This window comes from Hyperoodon ampullatus (assembly GCF_949752795.1).
Source record: "Hyperoodon ampullatus genome assembly, chromosome: 19".
Classification (NCBI taxonomy): Eukaryota; Metazoa; Chordata; class Mammalia; order Artiodactyla; family Ziphiidae; genus Hyperoodon; species Hyperoodon ampullatus.
In genome coordinates this window covers 46,825,545-46,850,587 of record NC_136932.1, presented here as the reverse complement: position 1 = coordinate 46,850,587, position 25,043 = coordinate 46,825,545, and the positions used below count along the sequence as shown (strand labels likewise).

At 48.9% G+C, this 25,043-nt stretch overlaps 1 protein-coding gene across 3 annotated transcripts in view; it reads left to right on the top strand.

The window, feature by feature from the left end:
• The window catches only part of KSR1 (kinase suppressor of ras 1), a gene marked incomplete at its 5' end in the record, with an annotated part of 141,100 nt that overhangs the window by 43,649 nt on the left and 72,408 nt on the right, over window positions 1–25,043 (top strand). Inside the window, one exon of one of the 3 annotated variants that reach the window (XM_079724729.1) lies at window positions 8,480–8,533. The exons of the other annotated variants lie outside the window; for them this stretch is intronic. Within the exon in view, the coding sequence (XP_079580855.1) occupies window positions 8,480–8,533 (54 nt within the window). The remainder of the gene's footprint in view (window positions 1–8,479; window positions 8,534–25,043) is intronic. 3 annotated transcript variants of the gene reach the window in all.

Sequence of the window (25,043 nt, the reverse complement as noted above, 5' to 3'; positions counted from 1 at the left end):
ACAGCACCTGCAGGCGCACGGGTGTGTTTCCTGTACGTGTGTCCCCTCCCCCTTCCACTGCCCTCATTAATCCAGGAGGGATTGGATCTTAATCTGCGAAGGTGCCAGCAGTCTCCACCTCAGCTGTGTGATTCACGCAGATTCAGGCAGCCAGGGGCTTATTATTATTGTTATAAGAGTACAGCATAGAGGCTAAGAGTCCTGCTTGGAGCCAGGCTGCCTGGGCTTGAATCCTAGCCTTGCCACTCCCTAGCTGTGCGGTCTTAAGCAAGTTATTAATTTCCCTGAGACTCAGTTGCCTTATCAGTATAACTGGGTGAGCGCTGCACCTAGCTCAGCTGGGTTGTTGCGGGGTTTGGATGAGCAAGTCTATTTAGTATACGTGCAAAAGGCTCCCAGCAGGGCCAGGACACCATAAACGTGCTAGCTGTTAATATTTTTTGTGCCAGGTACTGGTGTCACCAAAGGGTTGCCATCAACCACACCTCCGCCCAGTTCTTTGATGTAAACAATTGTGTTTGCAGTCTTACTTGAAGCACCATGCAAATGTAGTTCAAGCCTCAGCCCCACCTACCACGGGGGTGTGGGACTCCAGAGCTGGGGGTGACCAGGACAGCCACCTGCATGGTTTTCTTGGCACTTCTCTCCTTTTTTTCCTCTTTCCCAGAAGATAGCTGCCTTTAAAAGAAAAAATGATGCATTGCAGAAACAGCGTAATAATGTTAAAACAAATCATTGCCTTACCGCCCCTGACCTAATTTGAACTGTTTTCGTATCTCCAGGTCTCCTCCTGTCCTTGTCTGTAGCAGATATGCATCGAGTAATAATACTTAATGGACTTAAAGAGCAAAGACCCTTTTTGATGATGTTACACCCCAAAATAAAACACGCCGGGAGGCAGTAGAATAGTAATACATTTGGGACCTGGGGTCTGGTGGCCTTTGGCTAGTGTGGCCTTGGCCCTTGCTGACTGGGCTGTCTCGGGCAAGTTAATTTGACTCTGGGGCGCCGTGCTCTCTCTGTCCTGTAACAGGGGAGTAATACTAACCCAATGGACTTTGCCACAGTCATGGAAAGAAGCAGTATAGGTAAAAGTTCTAGCTTTGTGTGGTGTTTTTTTTTTGTTTTTTTTTTTTTGCAGTACGCGGGCCTCTCACTGTCGTGGCCTCTCCCATTGCAGAGCACAGGCTCCGGACGCGCAAGCTCAGCGGCCATGGCTCACGGGCCCAGCCGCTCCGCGGCATGTGGGATCTTCCTGGACCGGGGCACGAACCCATGTTCCCTGCATCAGCAGGCGGACGCCCAACCACTGCGCCACCAGGGAAGCCCTGTGTGGTGGTTTAACAAAGCATCCTTTTTGTTAGAAAAGCTGTGCATGTTTAGAGTTTTAATGGCTGCCTGACGTTTGGTTGTCTAGTTAGAGCCGAATTTGTCCCCTCTGGAGGCAGCGGTGTTGGGGGCTGGCAGCTGGGAGCCCCTGGAGTCAGACCTCCCCCTTTGTAGTCGGTAACTTGGTGTTTGTTCAGCTAAGACACGGCCCAGAGCCCTGCTGAGGGTCAGCCTTTATCTGCTGTCTCCCCTCCACGCCCCCCCAACCTCTAGGCTGGATCTTTCTCTTCTGTGGGTCTGGGTGTTGGTTCAGCTCCCTGGGGGATGGTGTTTTGGGTTCTGCAGGTGTCATGGAAACCCCCAAGCTCGGGGAAGAGGGAGGGGAAAACTTTTTCATAGGCAGACAAACAGGTATTTCCTGTCAGCCCCCAGCTGTCTGAGAAATCAGCCCCCTCGGTAATTCAGAAAAAGGAGCCCCACCCAGGCCACTCCCCAGCCGTGAGGGCCTGCAACTCCCAGGATATAATGAAGGAGGACAGCTGTGCTGTCCAGTAGAACTTTCTGTGATAATGGAAATGTTCATTCTGCTCTTTCCAATATGGCAGCCGTTAGCCACACATGACTGTTGAGCCCTAAAAATGGGGCTTAGTCCAAATTGGCATGTGTTCTAACTAAAAATACGTGGCAGACTTAGAAGACAGCACAAAAGAAGTGACAGCAGCTCATTCATTTTTGATATTGATTTTGTGTGTTTTATATTTTATGTGTTGGGTATGTTTGGTTAAATAAAATACTGTATCGTTAAAATTGATGCCATCTTTTGCTTTTTTCATGTGGCTACTAGAAAGTATACAATTCCGTAGGGACTCGTGTTGTACTTTGGTTGGACAGTACTGTTCTAGAGTGTAGACTGGCAGCTGCCGTCCTGCCCGACGAAAGGCTGACTTGTCCTGCCCGACGAAAGGCTGACTTGGCTTAGAGAGGGCAGAAGTGAAACCCACCTGGGCACCCACCTAGTCCCCCATGTACCCAGTGCCTCCTGTCCCTGGACCTGCCAGGTGGGTGAGAAGGGGCAAGTGCCCTGGGGCAGAGAGTCTACTGTGGCAGCCACCCTGGTAACACCTCTGGGGTCTTGGGTGCAGGAAGTCAGGTCACTGAGGGAACTTCTCAGTGGGGCTGACTGGCTGGCTTAGGGTGGACCTTGGGAGGTGTGAAGATGGGCTCCAGGGTGTCATACTGGACATGACTTCATGAGCCCTGGTTGGAATCCTGGTTCTGGGCAGTTAGAATAACAGCTACCATTGACTGGTTGCCTGTGATGTGCCAAGCCCTGTGCTGGGCACTCTACCATCCCACTGAATCCTCCCACCTGCTGGGAGGTGCCATGGTGCCCATTTTGCAGATGAGGATCACTGAGGACCTAAGTAGTAACACTGGTCCAGAGCCCTGCTGTTTGCTAAGTGCCAGAGCTTATAGTGAAACCCCCATCTGACTCAGTGTCTTGCTCTCTGCCCCACACCACTGCTCTCTGGACTCGGTCCCTCTGTCTCCTCTGACCCTCCGTTTCATGACGAAGACAAAGGGGCAGACGCTTCCTCACAGGAGGTGCAGGATGAGCAGAGGTAGACTTTCAATTCAGGGCGCCCATCCCGGGAGAGGACACGTGTGCTTGTGTCCACTGGGCCCATCTTTCCTGTGTTAACTGAGTTCGGGCCTGAACTTTGAACAGACCCATCAGACAACCCAGGCTCCCAGAGGCTGGGCAGCCAGACCTGAGGCCCCCAACACATCTTCTGCAGAGCGAAGGGGGAAGGCCTAGGTTTCTGTGTCCCAGGCCCTTGGGTACAGCCCTGCTTCCTAGTCAAGTACCTTTTAAACACTGAATAAATATTGGTTTAAGTGGCCAGAGCCCTCTGTTAGGTGTGTGTTGGGGAGGCCTTGGCCTCCACCCCCTGGTCCAGGGGCCGGGAGTAGGGGTCATCATGTAATCTGAGCTTGGGGGCCTGAGGAGGCCAGCACCTCCCCCGTCTTCCTCCTGGCAGCCAGGGAATTGGGCAGTCGGTCTCCACAAAAGTCCACCTGCGCCACTTCCTCACTGCCTGCTCCACCCTGACCAGAGATAACCTTTGTGATAACCTTTGTGGTTTTTCCTCTTTCCATGGACTTGCTGTCCGTCCTTCTGAGGGCCGTGAGTCGTGGCAGAACCAAAGGTCTGGGAAGACCACCCCTGAGTACCCTGTGAAGGTGGCAGAGGCTGCCCTCCTTGATCTCAGTGACCTTGTACAAGTCACTTCATCTCCCTGAGCCTCACTTTCCTCATCTGTAAAATGGGGATGTTGGTGGTGATGAAACACACCCCAGAGAGTTGTAAGGATTAAGTGAGAACATGTAAGAGGGCGTGGTGAAGAATGCAAGAGCCATGTGAGGGGTCATTTTGTATAGTTTCATGGACATCTGCCAGACAAGATGGAATTGGAAAGAAAGAACATGGGAGCCTAGAGTGAATCTGAGCCCTAACACTGAATAGCTGAGTGGCCTTAGCTTAACATGACCTCCCCTCAGGCCTCAGTGTTCCGGTCTGTAATATGGGGTTGTTGAAGAGGGTTTGAATGTGACTCTGTGTGCCTGGCGTGTGCACGGTGGATGCTCTGTAGCCTCTCCATTTTCCCAAATGCTTGAGGAGTGCTGTGATCTGCTTAGCTGAAGGCTGTCAAGAGAATGCTGGCTTAGCTTCTTTTTATTTATTTATTTATTTATTTATTTATTTATTTATGGCTGCATTGGGTCTTCGTTTCTGTGCGAGGGCTTTCTCTAGTTGCGGCGAGCGGGGGCCACTCTTCATCGCGGTGCGCGGGCCCCTCACTGTCCCGGCCTCTCTTGTTGCGGAGCACAGGCTCCAGACGCGCAGGCTTAGTAGTTGTGGCACACAGGCCCAGTTGCTCCGTGGCGTGTGGGATCCTCCCAGACCAGGGCTCGAACCCGTGTCCCCTGCACTGGCAGGCAGACTGTCAACCACTGCGCCACCAGGGAAGCCCCTTAGCTTCTTTTTAAAGTGTACAAATACTGTTTTCTGCCTGGCTCATTTCTTTGCAGCAGATGAGTTTTAATCCTTTGAGCATCCCGTAGTGCCTCCCCGGCACACTCCTGGACCAGTGTTATCTCTGTATTGACAGCTGTTCTGTCCCAGGAGCAACATGGCATCTTAATAAATGACAGAGCGCCTTCACGTCCCTGATCTTCACAGCTGTCCTGACAGTGGGCAGGACTGCCATTGTCCCATCTTAGAAGACAGGGTCTCAGAAGGTGGGGGCGATCATACCTGTGTACACTCAGTCCTTGGAAGAATAATCTAGAAGCTCTTAAAAGAAACCAAAAACCTTGGGGCTTCCCTGGTGGCGCAGTGGTTGACAGTCCGCCTGCCGAGGCAGGGGACACGGGTTTGTGCCCCGGTCCGGGAAGATGCCACATGCCGCAGAGTGGCTGGGCCTGTGAGCCATGGCCGCTGAGCCTGCGCGTCCGGAGCCTGTGCTCCGCAACGGGAGAGGCCACAACAGTGAGAGGCCTGTGTACCGCAAAAAACACCACCACCACCAACAAAAAAACCTTGCCATCAGCTTCTTTGCTGTTGGTTTCTTTCTTAGAAAAAGAGTGAGAAAGGAGGGATAGAGATTTTAGTACATCTTGCCGGTGCAGAATGGTTGGCTGTGAAGAGGTGGACAAGAAGCATGGTGCGGGGACGGCTGGCTGGGGCTGGAAACTTGTCATCAATAGACCACCTTTAGGGCAGATATACTTTAGGGTAGGTACTGTTGAGGGTACATGCCATCATGACAACTCAGCCCCAGGAAGGGTCTCTGCTTTTATTTCCCTCCCAGTCTGAGTGCTTTGAGGACTCTGGGGTGCTGGCAGGTAAGCGCGTGGGAGTGGCTTTGCTGCGGGAAGCGGGTGGGGTGGGGAGTGGGGGGCAGTGGAGGCTGTGCGGGGGACTGCAGGCTGCCTGTACTCTGCTGGGAAGAAGCTTAACGCCCATCAATGGGTGGAGGTGTCAGGACGCACTTGGAGGCTAGAACTCAGGAAGGAAAGTCAACAGCCTGCCCCCTGGAGCTCTCAGAGTCCACTCATCAGGGGCCTGTGGAGAGCTGGGCAAAGTTTCCAGCAGGACCCCACGGCGGGGTGGGGAGTAGTCCCTGGGCCAGCAGGGCTTGGCTGTGGCTCGGATGAGGTATCTCAGTAGAGAGAATGTATGATTTAAAGATGGCCTGGTCATCCATGGAAGCTTAAGAAAGGGAGGGGTCCTGAGTCAACCTTGGCAGTGCCCAGCAAAGTTGCCCAGGGGAGAGGGCACCCCGGCCTTTAGACTTCTGTGCGTTCCATCGCTGTGCTGCTTGGCTGCAAGCATCCTTCCCCCCACCCCGCCCTTTTTTTCCCCTCGATGCCACTAAATATGGCAGTTCTCAAACTAGGTGCTAGGTAAGGACAATTCACCTAGGAGACCTTCGCTTAAGTGTGTAAGCCTGCTCACCCAAGGGGAGAATACACTGATTTATGCAGACTTTCTAGGATAGTAGAACCCGAGGTGGCAATTTCTTACTATAAAACGATAAGGTGGCTTTATGCGGGGTGGAACAACCTTGTGTGCATTCAGTTAGCTGGGGCCCCCTCTCAGGGCTGGGAGGGGGCCAGACCCTGGACCCCAGTCTCCTTGTTGAGCTGCTGACTACGGACTGGGCTCTAGACTTTGCTCTGATGACCCAGCCAAATGTCTATCCCCTCCTCCCACAGTGACTTTTCTAGTACTTCCTTGTTTAGATAGCCATCGCTAATCTGTGGAGTAAATATGTGTCCCTAACTGCTTCCTTCCTCCAAGGAGCTTACAGTTCTGGTTTGGGGAGATAGAGATGAATATGCTGCAGACATCCAGGGAAGGATGAAATGCTATATCTTTGTCACAGCACTGATGTGGGCACCCCTCCGTCACTGAAGAGAAGACTGGGTTTGTTATCTAGACATCATTCCTTTTCACTTTTTTTTTTTTTTTTTTCACTACACGGGCCTTTCACTATTGTGGCCTCTCCTGTTGCGGAGCACAGGCTCTGGATGCGCAGGCTCAGCGGCCATGGCTCACGGGCCCAGCCGCTCCGCAGCATGTGGGATCTTCCCGGACCGGGGCACGAACCCGTGTCCCCCGCATCAGCAGGCGGACTCTCAACCACTGAGCCACCAGGGAAGCCCCCTTTTCACTTTTTAAACTGTTTCTATTGCACAGTGTAACACAGATTCAGAAAAGTACACAAAACATAAATGCACAGCTCGATGAATTATCACGAGGTGAACACCCTTGTGACCACTGTCCAAATCAAGAAAGGAAACCCTGCCAGTGTGCCAGAAGTCTCCTGACCCTAACCCCTTCCTTTACTACCAACTGTCACACTGGCCTGACTTTTTTTTTTTTTCAAAACAAACATTTTATTGAAGTATAGTTGATTTACAATGTTGCATTAATTTTTACTGTACAGCAAAGTGATCCAGTTATACATATATATTCTTTTTCAGTTTCTTTTCCATTATAGATTATTACAAGATATTGAGTAGAGTTCCCTGTGCTACACAGTAGGTCCTTGTTGTTAATCTATTTTATATATAGTAGTGTGTAACTGTTAATCCCAAACTCCTAATTTATCCCCCACCTTCCCCGTTGGTAACCATAAGTTTGTTTTCTATGGCTGTGAGTCTATTTCTGTTTTTTTGTTTGTTTGTTTGTTTTTTTGCGGTACGCGGGCCTCTCACTGTTGTGGCCTCTCCCGTTGCGGAGCACAGGCTCCGGACGCGCAGGCTCAGCGGCCATGGCTCACGGGCCCAGCCGCTCCGCGGCATGTGGGATCTTCCCCGACCGGGGCACGAACCCACGTACTCTGCATCGGCAGGCAGACTGTCAACCACTGCGCCACCAGGGAAGCCCTATTTCTGTTTTGTAAATAACAATTTGTATCATATTTTAGATTCCACATGTAAGTGGGATCATATGATATTGGTCTTTCTCTGATTTACTTCACTTAGTATGATAACCTCTAGGTCCATCCATGTGGCTGCAAATGGCATTTTTATTCTTTTTTATGGCTGAATAATATTCATATATATATATATATATATATATATATGCCACATCTTCTTTATCCATTTATCTGTCGATGGACATTTAGGTTGCTTCTATGTCTTGCCTAATGTAAATAGTGCTGCTATGAACATAGGGCTACATGTATATTTTCTTTTTTTGTTGTTAAAAATTTATTTATTTGGCTGTGTTGGTTCTTAGTTTCAGCACGCAGGATCTTCTTTGCGGCACGCGGGCTCTTCTTTGTGGCACACGGGCTTCTTTCTAGTTGTGGTGCGCAGGCTCCAGAGTGCGGGCTCAGTAGTTGTGGTACATGGGCTTAGTTGCCTTGTGGCATGTGGGATCTTACTTCCCCGACTAGGGATAGAACCCACGTCCCCTACATTGGAAGGCAGATTCTTAACCACTGGACCACCAGGGAAGTCCCCTGCATGTATATTTTCGAATTAGAGTTTTCGTCTTTTCTGGATATATGCCCAGGAGTGGGATTGCTGGATCATATGGTAGCTCTATTTTTAGTTTTTTAAGGAACCTCCATACTGTTTTCCATAGTGGCTGCATCAGTTTACACTCCCACCAACAGTGTAGGGGGGGTTCCCTTTTCTCCACACCCTCTCCAACATTTGTTATTTGTAGACTTTCAGATGATGGCCATTCTGACTGGTGTGAGTGGTACCTCATTGTAGTTTTGATTTGCATTTCTCTAATGATTAGCGATGTTGAGCATCTTTTCATGTGCCTGTTGGGCCTGACTTTTATAGTAGTCACTTTCTTGCTTCTTAACATAATGACCTCAGCACTAAAACATACCCCTAAGCACCGTGATTTAGTTTTGCCTGTTTTTTGAACTTCCAATAAGGAGAATCATCATGCAGTCTTTGGTTCCTGGCTTCTTTTGCACAGCACTATGTTTGTGAAATTCATGCATTTTTGCATGTAGCTGTCATTTATTCATGTCCATTGCTATGTATCACTCCACTGAATGATTTGCACAATTTTTGTATCCATATTATTGATGCACATTTGGCTTGTTTACCGTTTGGGAATGTTACCCAAAAATGCTTCTGTGGTCACTGTTGGACGTGTCTCTTGGTAAGCCTGTGTGTGCGCACGTGTGCGCGTCTACATGCTTTCTGGTGGTGGAATCACAGCATCCGGTTCTGTCTGCACATCGGCCTTGTCAGTGTATGGGGAGGGTTGGCTGAGCTCAGAAGTATGGGAAGCTTTGTTCACTGTCCTGCCTCTGGATTGCCTCTGGGCTTCTACTGGGGCCACATCACCTTTCCAGGCATTGTAGGATCAGGGCACTAAAGCTCGTGTATGCTGCACATGGGTAACTCCACAGGTGGCCTGTATGAGTGGTGTGTAGCAGCCTGGTCAGGGGGGCATGCAGGCAGTGTTGTGGGCACAGCCTGTCCATCACAGTCCTCCAGGTGGACCTGAATGCCCAGCCCTGTATGCTTTGGTGTCTGCAGGCCACGTTTCCTCCTGAGTGGCTTGGGCGCCCTTCCAGCGTATTGAGTGGAGAACGGTCAGGGAGGCTGAGGTCTCAGCCGAGTCTCCTGGCTGCTGCTTGCAGTGCAGCTAAGCTCTTAATGTTTTTTCATAATCAAAGCAGAAAGGTCCCATTGTGGCACTAACCCCTTTGACATAAAGCGCTTTTTGTTTCCTAACAAAATTCCAAGTTGCAAAAGCAAGTCAGCTTAGCAAAGACACAATACCAATTAATGGCCCTTTGCCACTTGCAGCAGCTAGGCAAGCTCCTAGTAAGTAATGGTCAGCCAGCCTGTGTTTTATTGGGGCACCCCAATGACACAAAAACACTTTTTGGGCTTCTTGAAGGAACACAGTAAGGTATTAGGAGCCATATTATCAACCTGGGATTATAATCTGATATTAATGTGTCACTTAGTCTTCACTTGGCTCCATGTTTAGAAAATCTAAATAACACTGGGTTGAACAAGGAAGGGAATTATTTTTCTCATGACACAAGAAATCCAGAGGCAGGCAGTCCTAGGGCTCCATGTTGACTCCTTACATCTTTTTGCTCTATCATCCTCAGCACATGACATTTTCCCTCATGATCTCAAAATGGCTGTTGTATCTCTAGGCATCACATCTGCATTCCAGGCAGGAAGAAAGGGAGAGGGAAGCTGACTCTTACCCATTTTAATGAGGGAAACTAACTTCCTGGAAGTACCAAGCAATAGGCTTCTCCTTACATTTCATTGGCTAGAACTGGGTCTTGTGGCAACCGCTGGTTGCAAGGGTGTCTGGGAGCTGAGCACATTGTTACTCTGAACAAAATCAGGGATCCCCACAGTTCAGGAAAAACGGGGAGAATGGACATGGGAAGGCAGCTAGCAGCAGGTGCCACAATTTCATAGATGCTGTAGGAAACAAGTGTCACATAAAGTAAAACTTTCCTTGGTTACAAACTTATTCCTGTGAGCACCAAAGTGTGTTTTCATCATTTTTTTTGTTTTGTTTTTGTTTTTTGCGGTACGCGGGCCTCTCACTGTTGTGGCCTCTCCCGTTGCGGAGCACAGGCTCCGGACGCGCAGGCTCAGCGGCCATGGCTCACGGGCCCAGCCGCTCCACGGCATGTGGGATCTTCCCGGACCGGGGCACGAACCCGCGTCCCCTGAATCAGCAGGCGGACTCTCAACCACTGCGCCACCAAGGAAGCCCTATTTTCATCATTTTAAACGGTTCAAGAAGGCACACACATTTTCTTCAAAACAATCTAATGACATTTTTTCCCCGTGTGGCTGGGAGTCTAAGCACCTCTGTTGAGGTGTGGTTTGACAGGCTGCTTTGCCCCTCATATAATGATCCCAGAAAATTATGCTTTTTAAATCTTGGGTCTGCTTTGTAGATTTTTTCCATTTCTTCTGTTATTGCTATCATGTCTTGTGGTCTCTGTGCATTTACCTCTAGATACCATGGTTCTCACCTTTACATTTTTTGCTTTCTATATTCTGTGAATACACACCTGGTTACACCAGGTAACCAAACATGATAGAAGTACCCAGGGATGGAGGGAGGCAACTCTGGGTGAGAGCATGAAGGACTCTAGGTTAGGTAGGCTATGGAGTCTATTTTATCAGCTCAGAGGCATTTGATCTCTTCTGGCCTACCAGATAAGATAATTAATTTTTATTTATTTATTTATTTTCTTTTTTTTACTTTTTTTTTGGCTGTGTCGGGGCTTAGTTGAAGCACGCGGGGTCTTTGTCGAGGCATGCGGGATCTTTCATTGCAGCGCGGGCTCTTTGTTGTGGTGCTCGGGCTTCTCTCTAGTTGTGGCGCGTGGGCTCCAGGGTAGGTGGGCTCTGTAGTTTGCAGCATGTGGGCTCTAGTTGAGGCGTGCGAGCTCAGTAGTTGTGGCGCATGGGCTTAGTTGTCCCGCAGCATGTGGGATCTTAGTTCCCCGACCAGGGCTCGAACCCAAGTCCTCTGCATTGGAAGGCAGGTTCTTTACCATTGGACCACCAGGGAAGTCCTGAGAATTAATTCTTATACCTAAAAAAACAACAACAACAAAGGGGCATTTCCAATCATATCCTCCAATCAAGGTGATATTGGACAGTTGGTTTTATGTGGCTGACTTAATGCTAATTCTCCCATCACTACTCAGAGTAACTCCCTCCTTGCCTCACCTGTCCCTGGGAATGTAAAGCCCCATTTTACAAGCACAACATCTATAAAACCTGGTTTTATCTAACTAAGAGACCTGTCACATCCAGGCAGAAACCAAAGGAGAAAAATCAAGGAAAGGTGGCTGTGTGACTTTGGGTAAGTTACCTAACCTCTCTGTGTCTATTTCCTCATCTGTAAAAGGAGGATAATAATAACTGCCTTGGAGTCATTGTACGAGTCAATTAGAATGAGTGAAAAAATGGACTAGTGCCTAACACACAGTAAATGCTCAATAAAAAGTAGTATTGTTAATATTGTTATCATCATCATAGCTGGGTTATGTTCAGTATGGGGTTGGGCCACCTGGGAAAGCGTTTGGAAGGACACCAGTCTGAGCCATATTTACCTGATGACAGAGATAAGTCTATTGTTTGGACAACACAGGGAACCAAGAACAGACATCTTTTTTTTTTTTTTTTTAAAGGTCATGAAGAACTTAGGGTAGGAGTTTATTAATTAATTAATTTATTTTTGCTGTGTTGGGTCTTCGTTTCTGTGCGAAGGCTTTCTCTAGTTGTGGTGAGCAGGGGCCACTCTTCATCGCAGTGTGCAAGCCTCTCACTATCGTGGGCTCTCTCGTTGCAGAGCACAGGCTCCAGACGTGCAGGCTCAGTAGTTGTGGCTCACGGGCCTAGTTACTCCGCGGCATGTGGGATCCTCCCACACCAGGGCTTGAACCCGTGTCCCCTGCATTAGAGGCAGATTCTCAACCACTGCGCCACCAGGGAAGCCCAAGAACAGACATCTTGATGTGTCTTTCTGTTGTTCCCTTTCCACGACAGTGCAGAGTGGAGTTTCTTTCTTTTTCTTCCTTCCTTCCTTCCAATAATTATTTTTTATATCTGATTATAAAACTACTATGTGTTCATTGTGGAAAATTTGAGAAACATAAAAGAAAAATTTTAAATGACTCTTACACATTTATGTGTGTGTGTGTGTGTGTGTGTGCCCATGTGTGTGTGTAGACAGAGAGAGAGGGACATTTTAAAAAGGTGGGGGGGCTTCCCTGGTGGTGCAGTGGTTAAGAATCCGCCTGCCAATGCAGGGGACACAGGTTCGAGCCCTGGTCCAAGAAGATCCCACATGCCGCACAGCAACTAAGCCCGTGTGCCACAACTACTGAGCCTGCGCTCTAGAGCCCGCGAGCCGCAACTACTGAGCCCACGCCCCACAGCTACTGAAGTCTGCGCGCCTAGAGCCCGTGCTTTGCAACAAGAGAAGCCACCGCAGTGAGAAACCTGTGCACCGCAACAAAGAGTAGCCCTTGCTCGCCGCAACTAGAGAAAGCCTGTGCGCAACAACGAAAACCCAACGCAGCCAAAAATAAATAAATAAATTTATTTAAAGAAAAAGAAGTAAGCAAGACAGGGCCTGGGGCCCTCGAGGAACTTCCAGTCTCAGAGTCAGACTAGTCTCTGGGGGAAGACTTAGAAAATCAGTTGTTAGGGGTGCTCTCAAGGATGGGGAGGGGAGGAGGTTAGTCTTGCTTAGGGGTGGGAAGGTGGGCTGGATATGGAGCCACAGAGGCTATGTTGGGGGGGGCATTCCAGGTGAGGGAACCTTGGGAGCCAGGCCCTGGTGGTGTGAAACAGCTTGGCTGGATTACGTTAGCAGCAAGATGAAGCAATAGCTACACCTTTTCATTTCTCAAGCCATTTAATGCTGGGTGGGGAAGTTCCACTTGTGAAATTTGGCGTGAACTTTAATATTCTTCAAGTGAAAAGAAAAGGCCGAAGGTACTTGTTTTGAAAGCACCTGAAGGTTTTCTTTCTGTACTTTCTCTGGGAAGCATAGATGTTCCCCCAGAACATCAGAGAAGCCGTGTCTAGTCATTCTGGTGTTTGCAGTCCACCCACGCACCCATCCATCCATCACCCAAGCACCTAGTCTCTACTAGGCCTTGTGCTGGGCACCCAGAGCCTGCCCTCGTTGGGCCCCCACAGTGTGTGGAGAGAGGTGGACGTCTAGGTGAATAGCTGACGTTCTGGGCTAAGTTCTGTGGGAGAGTGGAGGTAGGGCAAGAATTCTGTCATCAGGAGTGGGGCAAGCTTAAAGCTGTGATGCTCAAGGGGGAGGAAAAGTGTATTGGGACCTCCTTTTCCCCCAAAAAGCATAGTCTTCGCAGTGCCGGGGAGTTTCCACATCCCTCAGCTGCGCAGCCCTTTGAGGGAACCAGCCCTGGCTGGGGACTGTGGTGGGACACATGTATCATTCACCCTGCATAGCATTTTAGAGCCAGGATGTTGGGGCTCAGGTGTGGGTGGTTTGTTCAGGGTCACGTTGCCTAGAAGTGGTGGGACTGGCATTTGCCCCAGGCTTACTTGACCCTGAAGCCTTGGGCTGCAGATCTCGCTTCTGGGACCTGCAAGCTGCTGCTGGGGGTGGGGATGGGGGTGATGAGAGTAATGACCGGCTAGAGGCCTCCCCCCAGTAGTAGCCTGTGATGGTCAGCAAGTGGAAACCGGCCGGGGTTCCGCTGCAGAGGGCAGTCCTGATGACTTGGACATGAGGTTTTTGTTTAATCAAAATCATAACTTACCTGGACAGCCCCCCCACCCCTTAACAATCCCCAGTATCCCCCCACCCTTCAGTCGTGGGAATCCGGAGCCTCTGCCCTCCTCTGTGCCCTGGTTTCCCACTCTCCAAACGCGGGTCCAGGCCTGCCCTGTGGCTCAAGCGTGAGGCAGCGTTCGGGTTGAATCAACCACTCCCTTAGGGCTCCCAGAAGCAGGAAGACAGGAAATCCCTTCAAGGTTGTTTCGTTCAGCCTCCGACCTCCCCACGCCCATCGTACAGCCGAGGAAACTGAGGCTCTTTTAACCCCAAGCGTTCGGCGCCTCTGTGGTGTCAGCGTGATTTCCTCTCTGACTTCCTGGCCCAGGCAGGTGTGATGCCAAGAATGAGTAACTGGGATGGTGATAGTCTGGGCCACACGGAAAGTCACAAGACTCCAGCTGTCCCCAGAGTGAGACCTCCCTTCTCCACACAGCCCTGCTTTGGACACCTGACCCAGGCAGGGACTGAGGTTCCTGCCCTGTGGGTCCCGCGGTGGGAGCAGCCAGGTTGTGGGGGAATTTTTGACATGGTTCAAACCAAACCAAACTGAACAAAAAAGCAGGAGTGCTACTGAGCTTTAGGATTATTTAAACCCTAGGCCTGGGTGGGGGATGAGGACAGAGGGGAGGGACTCAGCGCAAGGGCCACAGGAACCTCCGTGGTACAGGCTTTGAATCTGGGCTCCACTGCCTCGGGAGAAGTTCTTTCTCCAGGGCAGCCTCAGTTTCCCCATCTGGAAATGGGGATAGTAACTCAGCTTCACAGGGCTGCCGTGAGATAAAGGGAATGAGGTCCAGTGATGAGGGTGATGGTGCTTTGCAGGCGGGAGAAGGGAAGAACCCTCAGCTGATGTTAGGCCTTTTGCCGAGCTTGTCATATGCAGTTAATCCATTTCACCCTCACACCTCCTCTGAGGTCGGCGGCACTGTTCCCACCGTACAGACACGGAAGCGAGGTTCCGAGAAGTTACGATACTTGCCCGAGTTCACACAGCAAGTGGAGTTTGACTCCCCAGTCCTTTCCACCTTGCCACGACACAATTTCCATTCCTATGGAAGATGGCCCTGCATTATGGCAGCAGAGGAATTTAGGTCACACCGTTGGGACACAGTCCTGGATCCAAGTGGTATCTGTATCTCGTCGCAGGCCAGGCAGTGGCAGAATGCAGGAGGTAAATATTATCCTTGGATGGTTCGTGTACCTGTGGAGGAGGGAGAATTAGATTTTTCCCCCTCCCCTGGACATGGCGTTTGGAAAGCTTGAACCTCTGAATCTGTGGCCAACAGTGTGATCAGAAACTAAATAGGTGAGTATTTGGAAGGGCTTTGGGCTGTGCCTGGCACATACTAAGTGTTTGTTAGATACAATTAAGGTAAATAAATAAATAAGTAAAATGCTAATGCCACCTCCGTTGGCCCCAAAGTCTCCCTGTCTCGGCTGGCTTTTCCATCAGAACGTGCACAGTGAAGCTTTGTTCTTTTGCCCCTTTGTCTGAAAGCAGCCTCTCTGTGGCTGGCTCGCAGGCAGGAGGCTGTGCTGTGCTGGCCCAAGTTTCCCAGGCTCTGGGCTGTCTCCAGCTCCTGCTCTGTTCCACCAGGGGCTCCCTGAGGGGGGAGGTGACCCCCTGTTCAGTGGACGGGAGGGGATGCCGCCCGCGCCCTGTGAAGGCGACCTGTTTCTCCTCACCCGCCCCCGGGAGGGGGCATCCTTAGCTGGCTGAGAGCAGGTAGAGAGAGGGAGAGCTTTGGAGATAGTGGATTCCCCATTTGCCTGTCTTCCTAACTGGACTCTTAGAGAATTCTGCCTTAAATCATTACATCCCTGTGAGAAGAGAACAGTCACTTAGGGGCTATGTGGCCTCTGTCTGCTCCCTGACTTGGGCAAGTTCTGGGTCATACTGTGAAATGGGATACCCAGCCCCCAAGCACCACCACCAGAACAGCGTTGACCACAGTGGTTCTTAATCCTGTCTGCACATTTGAATCACCTAGGATGCTTTTAAAACTTTGGATGGATGTTGGGGGCACGACCCCAGACCCGTTGACTTAATATCTCTGGGGTGGGTCCTGGGCATCTATTCCTATTTTTCCTTCTGGTGAGGGAACCCACAGAGAGGGTTGAGAGCTTCGGCTTAGACCATGAGAAATGAGCAGACTGTTCCGAGTCACTCATTACGCACAAGAAGAATGATGAGTTGGCAAAGACAGCTCCGGTTGAGGCAGATTGGGTCAGAACCAGGTCTTCTGTTGTGGAACTCAGGGCTTTCCTCAAACACTGACTGCTCTGTGGTTACTCCTCATGTTCATGGTTATGGGAAAGGAAGGCAGTGGTTGGGATTATGAAAACTGATAATAAAATATCTGCTCATCACCCAAGCTGGTTGGGAGACCAAGCTTAACGTCACCCCTTCTAGGAAGACTTGCCAGAGTTTCCCAACTTGCGTTTTATCTTCCCCTTCTCCGTACTTCTTTTATCTCGCACGCTGCAGTCAGCCCTCCGTGTCCACGGGTTCAGCATCCGACTGAACCACATCATTTTATTTAAGGGACTTGAGCATCCTCGGATTTTGGTATCTGGCGGTGGAGGGTGTCCTGGAGCCAATCCTCCACAGGTACCGAGGGATGACTGTATTTACTATTGCCATCTTTTCACATAACATCACAATTATTTATTTGCTGGGCTGTGAGCTTCCTGGGGGCGGGCTCTGCGTGATTGCCATCATTCTAAACCAGTGACTGGACAGAGCAGGTGCTCAGTAGGCATTTGTGGAGCGGGAGGGTGGATTCTCACCTAGGAGCCTTCTGTCGCCCTCCGTGAGCCCCTGGGTTAAGTGAGTCGAGGCAACTGCTTTCTGTGTTTGAGACAAGTCCGGATAAAAAATGCACGGCCAGGCAGAGTTGGGAAAAACAAGACTGCGAGGGGGCAGGGGCTGTGTACTTGATCCCGACTTACCTAAAAATAAACAGCCACGGCTCATCCTGTGCAGCCCCAGCTCTCCCTCCCCACCGGCCCGCCCGCCCAGGTCCCTTTCACAGTGGGCAGATCCAGTGTGTTTGTCACAGCTGGAATCTGGCTTGTGTTTGGAAATAAACAAGTTGGCCCCTCTCTCTGCCTGGAACTTTCCTTTATCAGGAGATACAAGCCGCCACCCCAGAGATGAGAGGTTTCCTTCCAGCAGCTGGAGAACTCTGGGGAAAAGAGGGAGGGCTCAGAGTGGGCCAGGCACCTCTAAATTGTTCTCTTCTGTCTTCATGTTGGTATTTGGGGAAGGCTTGAGCGAGTGGGCTTGGTATGAAATGGTTTTAGCGGGGAGGTGGATGCGGAGGACTCCCCCCTACCCCAAATGCTACAGGAGGGAAGAGTCTGATTTCATCTTGCGCGGCGATGTGATACAGGGAGAGTCATGTATGCACCCACTCTGAATGTTGGCTGCCCGGCTAGATCCTTTTTGCAGGGTGACCCATCCTCCCATAGCAGCCAGGCAGCCTTTTGGGAAGAGGAGCTCAGGCTGAGGGTCTTCCTGTGTTTCTGCTGTAACTCACTGAGAGTAGTAGGACGCAGGCAGGCGAGGGTGAGGGGATGGGCTGGGGAGATCGTTATGACCGAGAATGAGAATGAAAGTGTTTCCTGCCGCTGTCGTGTAAGGTAGGAATCAGTGGTTCAGGAGTAAATACGGCATGGCTGGGGGGAATGACCCCACTCTCACACAGGGCCAGGGGGAGCATGAATTGGTACAGCTACTCTCAAAAGAAAGTTGACTATATGGTAAAGTAAAGGATGCCCATGTCCTACAACCAGAAATTTTACTTCTAGTGTCTGTATTCGAAAAACGATCACACAGATGCTCAAGAAGAAAAAGATAGGGATGTATACTTCAGCATTTTTTATTATGAAAAGCTGGGAGCCTCCTCAAGGTCTATCAGGAGGGAAATCTATCAACAAATGATGGTGTATTTACATAATGTATAGCAATTCAGAGGTTAAATCTAACATGAGTCAGCCTGGTTACATTTAAGAGAAGGATTGGTGGAAAGTCCAGTTACAGAATATGTGTAGTCATCGTAACCATTTCTGTAAGTTTAAACAATCAAAACGATGTGCCAAAACTATAAAATCCTAAACAGCAAGACTACCCACCAGCTTCACCATAGTGGCTGCCTGTAAGGGCAGGAGAGGAAGTTAAAAGGCTCTAGGAGGGAGTGTAAGGGGAATTTTAACCTCATTTATGTTTCGTTTCTGACTAAAAATGTCTGAAGCAAATGTGGTAAAATGTTCACATTTGTTAAATCTGGTGGTGAATGTATATTATTTTGCACTCTAGTTTTTTGGGTGTTTGAAATATTTTATTTAAAAAGTGAGAGACACGTTCCTGTCATTTAGTTGCTTATAATCTAGTGGGGAAAATTGGCAAATAAGCAGATATGAATGTTGATATTATTGACCGAGACTGCTTTGGAGGGCATATTAGTTAAAATTAAGTTCAGCTTCATTCACAACAACATCAGCAAAGTAAAATAATCATGACTCAAGCAAGTTTTTCTTATACACAAAAGAAGTCTGGAGGTAGGTAGCCCAGGGTTGGTGTTGGTTTATCCATAAAGTCATAAGGAAGTCAGACTCCTTCCAGCCTACCCCTCTGCCACTCCTTGTCCTCATGTTCCAAGATGGCTGCTGGAACTCCAGCTGTCATGTCAACTTTCCAGACAGTAGGTTGGACTGAAGGGCTGGAGGAAGGATGTGTTCTTTAAATATTCTTTTTGAAATTACCACATGACTCTTTCATTTACATGTCATTGGCCAGATATTAGTCATACACCTACGCCTAGCTGTGAAGGAGGATGCAAATGGGCCAACTAAACCTCAGCATTCTGTTAGGAAGCATGGAGGATGGGACGTGAGAGGCAACTAGATGACGAAAGGCAAGAAGGAATGAGGTTGGCTCAGACCTGCTGAGTTGGAGGTGCCTATGGGCCATGCAGTCAGGCCGTCCATTTGGGAGTTGGATAGATGGGTCCGGAGCTTGTGAGAGGGGCACGGTTCAGAGTTTCTGGTTCGGGAGGCATCAGTATGTAGGTGGCGGTGGGAGTCCTGTGAAGGAGGCTGTTGAGCCATCAGAGGTAGTAGGACACCTGGGAAGCCAGAGACAGGTGTCTGGGAAGAGGAAGGCCGCCCTGTGCCAGATGCCCTCGTGAGGTCAAGCAGGGTGAGCATGAAAATAAGAAGGCTGAGTCTGAGGGCTTCTGCAAGAGCGGTTTCAGTGCAGTGGGGACACTGAGCCGGATGGAGGGGTGAGAGAATGTTTCAAGGCCTTTGGGCCTGAAGGGAAGTGTTTTCTTTCTTTTTTTTTTTTTTTTTTTGCGGTACACAGGCCTCTCACTGCTGTGGCCTCTCGCGTTGCGGAGCATAGGCTCCAGACGTGCAGGCTCAGCGGCCATGGCGCACGGGCCCAGCCGCTCGGTGGCATGTGGGATCCTCCCGGACCGGGGCACGAACCCGTGTCCCCTGCATCGGCAGGCGGACTCTCAACCACTGCGCCACCAGGGAAGCCCCGGAAGTGTTTTCTTAAGACCACAAAGACTTGAATGAAGCTTGGGGGCTGAAGGACAGCAAGAGCCCCATCCCCAAACCCGCAACTGCCTTCTTCAGGGGGAAGGAGGTGACTATGGGAGGTGATGAGTTCCAAGGGGGAGGAGAAGCAGGTTGAGGGAGTTCAGGCCGGGGCCTTCCACTGTCTCTGCGTAGCGGCTTGTAGCACGTGAAACAAGTGAGACCCAAAGAGCAAGCAATTAGGCAGGAGCAAGAACAGAAATTCTAAGCCATAGGAAGGAGGTTAAAACCCCAAACTTTAGGGAGCTTCCCTGGTGGCGCAGCGGTTGAGAGTCCGCCTGCCGATGCAGGGGATGTGGATTCGTGCCTCGGTCCGGGAAGATCCCACATGCCGCGGAGCGGCTGGGCCGGTGAGCCATGGCCGCTGAGCCTGCGCGTCCGGAGCCTGTGCTCCGCAACGGGAGAGGCCACAACAGTGAGAGGCCTGCGTACCGCAAAAAAAAAAAAACAAACCCAAACTTTGAATGGCCTCAACTCCCTTGCATGTTCAGTTTTCTTCAGTAGTAGCTATAGAAGCAGAGGAAGATGAATTACCCAGGATCGGGAGGCAAAGGCTGGGTCTCAGGAAAAGGGAGGAGGCTGGAGGGTCCCTGGGCAGGGAGTAGGGGTGATAGTGTGGAGTTCACTCCAGGTTAAATTATATTTGGGGCACTCCGTCCTAAACAGCAGAGAAACATGGGACACATTGTAGGAATATTCCCATTAGCGAAGGTGAAAACGCTAAAAAGCCTTGGCCTGTAAAGTTGTAAGTGTCGTAGCATTTTCCCACCATTGCTGACGAGCTGATCATCCAAGACACACAGAATTGGGTGCTCTCAGTCACCCGAATCTGTGCTTCTGAATATCTCATTTTGCATTGATTGGCAGGCCCTTTATTTAATATCAAACAATACCCACTTGTTACTTGGGAGCCAGGGGAGCTGGGTTCAAATCTCAGCTCTGACTCTCACTAGCTGCATGACTTTTGATGGGGCAACATAGAGTCACGCAGGTCGTGCACTGCACAAGAAGATGAGAGGATGCTGAGATCCAGACGGTCCCCATCTGCCGGGCATGTATCCGGTGCAGGGCTGTGCTGTATCTCTCCAGAGGATGGGGCACCCTCTTCCAACGTGCACAAAGGCCCTATATGGGCTAGTTCTGGCCCTGACCTTGGGCGAGTTATTTAACCTCTGTCTCTTCTTCCGTTGTGAGGATAAATGAGTTACTGCATGTAAGGTGCTTGGAACTGTGCCTGGCACATGGTAACCACTGTGTAAGCATTAGCTGCTGTGGTTATACATGATTGGGAAGTGAGCTTGAGCCTCCTGGGTCTCTTCCTCTGAAGACGAATCTTGTTGAGTTTGCCAAAGCCTGGCATTTGGGAGGGGTTGGGGCTCTGAATTGTTTATAGTTTGGTCACTGAGCTTACATTTCTTTCCAAAGGATTCTTTCCTAATCTTAAGCTTTTCCAGGCAGCTGACCTTGGCATTCTGGTGCCTTCTTCATCTGAAAGAATTTGGGGTATTTGGGGCCAGGGATACCCCAAGTAGGCTGACAAGAGAATTTTGCCTAAATTCTCTCCTTCATTGTTGAACTGGAGAAATATAGACGGGTTCCAGAGAGCATGAGCGTGGTGCTCTCCAATCCAGAACTGTTTCTGTGGAAGGTGGGGTCCTTACACCTGCTGCACACAGGTCTGCTTTGGAACTAGAATCGGACTTTCTTGTCCATTTCCTCATTTTGGACACAAATCAGACCATTTAAGCAGCATTAATGCTTTAGCTATGACCAAAGTCTTCATCCTGGTCATCACCATCTTTAGAAGAGAGAAATTTTCATATTTTCTTGATTTTAGGACAGATATTTTTTCATAGTTTACTATTTCTGAAATTGGGATGCATTATACGCTGGCTTTAATATAACACTTGTTTGTATTCTCTAAATGCTTTTATTACATAGATGGTGTATCTTATAAATGAGCATTCCTATCTCACCTGTGTGCATCCAAAATGGATTTTGTTTCCTAGTTGGTAGAAAGGGCTGTAAATTTATAAACTTCTGAGAGAGAGTTGATGGGGGCCCCTGGCCAGGGTATTAAGTAGGTGCTTTGTATAAGTTAACTCAGTTCATCTTGGGACTTCCCTGGCTGTCCTGTGGTTAAGACTCCGTGCTCCCAGTGCAGGGGGTACTGGGTTCAATCCCTGGTTGGGGAACTAAGATTCTGCATGCCGCACAGCATGGCCCAAAAGAAAAACAAACAAACAACAACAAAAACAGCTAATTCAGTTCATCTTTGAAGGAGACTGAAGCTCAGAGGGGGTTCAGAACTTTGTTGAAAGTCACACAACTGGAAAATAATGGATCCAGGATTTAAACCGAGCTCTATCTCTAAAGTTCAGCTATTTTTCCTCCACAGACAGACCTGTATTTCTTTACTTTTGACTTCTGCTATTTTCTAAGTCTGTGATGCCCCCTTCTCCTCCCACTGAAACCCCACCTAACATATAATGTTATTCTTTCATTTGGAATAACATTATAAAAGTGTCACATGTTCTTTGTAGCAAATACAAAAAAGTAAAAACATCAGAGTAAGAGCCTATGTTTCAAGTGTTAAAGTTTTGATATACTTACTTTGCTACAAAATATAAATTGACCTCAGTAAAGCTGAAAAAGCGACTTCCTTGGTGGTCCAGTGGTTAGGACTCTGTGCTTCCAATGTAGGGGGCACGGGTTTGATCCCTGGTTGGGGAAGTTCCACGTGCCGCGAGGGTACAGCCAACCCCCCCGCCCCGCCCCACAAAAAAAGAAAAACAGTAAAGCTGAAAAAAGAAAAATAATGCTTTAAAATTAAAAAAAGATAAATTGGGATATTATACTGAAAATAGGTTTTCTTGAGTTGTTAACTTGCTATATCATGGACATTGCCCATGTCATTAAATGTTCTTTGAAAATGGGATTTTTTTTTTTAGTTGCTGCATAGTTTTTTTGCTATATAAACATATCAGAATTTAGTTACCCACTTCCCCATGGTTGGCTATTTTAAGTTACACTTCCCTGAATAGCCTTCTCCTCACGCTTAATTGTTTCTTTAGGATAAATTCCTAGAAGTGGCCTTGCTGGCTCAAAGCATGTATGCCTGTTTGCAAAGCTGCTGCTGCAGTGTCGTATTTCTCCGCTGCCCTCCAGGAAGGCTGTACCGCTCAGAGCTCCCACTGCAGCCCAGCCAGGGACCTTTTGGAGTCACTCTGCCAGGATCGCCAAAACCCTGTTTGTTTTCATTTTGTACTTCCTTGCTTATTAGTAAGGTGGAGAGGTTTGTTATGATTGCCTGCATCTGTAACTTTCTTTTGAGATAAGCGTATATATTTCCTTGGCTTATCTTCCTGACCCTTTTCTGGACTCCCACTCATTCTCCAAGATCCAATTCAAAGCCCACTTTGGCCATGAACCCTTTCCTGCTACCTGTCATTTCTCTGAAGCTCGGACTTATTTTTATTTTCTCACCCCCAAATTCTCACAGCAGCTCGTATCTTAGAACAACTTGTCAAATACCCCTTCGCGTTGTAACTTGGTATCTTTGGCCCCTATTAGAATCTAGTCTTTAGGGTGGGAAATGGGTCTTACTCATTTCTGCATTACCTGTAGGGCTTGGCATAGTGCTGGGTAACCAGTGGGTACTCAATATTCTTAAATGGATGGGTGGACACACACTGTTGTTGTTTTTTTTAAATTCTTATTGGAGTATAGTTGATTTACAATGTTGTGTTAGTTTCAGGTGTACAGCAAAGTGAATCAGTTATACTGTACATATACATATATCCACTCTTTTTTTTTAGATTCTTTTCCCATATAGACCATTACAGAGTATTGAGTAGAGCTCCCCGTGCTATACAGCAGGTTCTTATTAGTTATCTATTTTATATAGAGTAGTGTGTATATGTCAATCCCAGTCTCCCAGTTTATCCCTCCCCCCGCCATGCCTTGGTGACCATAAGTCTGTTTTCTACGTTTGTGACTCTACTTCTGTTTTGTAAATAAGTTCATTTGTACCCCTTTTTTTTAGATTCTACATATAAGTGATATTATATGATATTTGTCTTTCTGTGTCTGACTTACTTCACTCAATATGACAATCTCTAGGTCCATCCATGTTGCTGCATATGGCATTATTTTGTTCTTTTTTATGGTTGAGTAATATTCCATTGTATGTATGTACACATCGTCTTTATCCATTCCTCTGGTGATGGACATTTCGGGTGCTTCCATGTCCTGCACACACTGTTCTTAAAAATTAAATTAAAAATTTCGGTGAAATGAATTTAATGCCATCTCATCAAATTGTTTTCTTCCCTTCCTCCTCTTTCCCTTTGGAATCAGTTTTTGCTCCATCTGAGACCCATCAGGGAAGGTGGAGTAACCAGCCATGCCAGCCTTTGTGGGAAGGCTGGGTGTGGCAGCCCTGAGCAGGGTTCTGTTTCAGGTAGGGCATCAACGTTGGCTACCTACCCAGACCTTTTCCTTTCGCTGGAAGAGAATCACCACCCACCCCCTCCATTTTCCTCTTTTGACAATTTAAAATGTATTATTATTATCAATCGTCTTATAAAATTGGTACCTGGTCATTATAAAGAACATTTGGAAAACAGAAAAGTAGGAGAAAATGATTCCCTGCAGCCTCCCCACTCACACTCAACTCATTTGGCGGTTGACGTTTCTTTTAGAAACCTTTCCAGGCAAAAATGTTTTGTTTGTGTTTTTCCCCCTACATCTGTCATGCAGTTCTTTTTGTCCTGCCTTTGTCACTCAATAGAATAACACAGAAAACTTCCCGTGTTTCTTGTAAACTTGTTCGATGGTTTTGTAATACTTTAAGTGGTTTTACCATAACCTACTCAGCCATGCTTCTGTTGTTAGGTCTTTGCGTTGTTCCCCTCGTGTCACTCTTGTGAACAGGGATGGACAAGATCAGCCACAGTGTCTCCTCGTGTTTCTTTAGGGTGCCCCCAGGCTCGCTGACCTATACCAGCCCCTCCCCCTTAGTCTCCTCCCTTTGGGGCTAGTGCCCCGTTTGCCTCTTGGTTTGTGTTTCTCAGTATCCGTGTGTAGCAACCTAATTGAGAAATGGCTTCCTTTTTCAGGAAGAAAACTCAAGTGCTTGAGCCTCGGGGAGACCGCACAAGAGTGCCGAGTCATGCCCAGTGGGGGTCAGGGCCTGGGCGCTGCACGGCAGCCCTTCCTCTCTTCCTAGGCCCCGGGGTTGCAGAGGGTGCAGGGGAGGGGGCGCTGAACCTTTCGAGGAGCCACTGGCCTCAGACCTGGCCAAGCTGCTCTCCCTGACTGTAGGTTCTGGTCCCCGCGCCCCAGGCCCCCTAGGAGTTAATAGGAAACAACTGGGTCCGTTCTCGGGCTGGTCCCAGACTTGCATCCTGCGTGGCAGATCTGCTCCCTACATTCCCTGGGCCAGTCCAGGGGGGCTGCCGGGATGGGAACAGTCCTGGAGTCATCTTCGGGCCCCTGCTCCTCCGACGAGCAACTGTCCTAAAGCCAACTGTCCCTGCAAGGGGCTGCAGTCACAAAGGTGGCATGGGCCAGCGGCCCAGGGCCTGGACGTGGAGTAACACTGCCCGGGTTCACATTCTGCCCCTGACAGTTACTTTATCTCTGTGTATTACTTTCATCCCCACGTGGGATAGTAATAACATCTCCCTCCTCCCATGAAATGAGTTAGCATGTATAAATTTCTTTAAATAGTCCC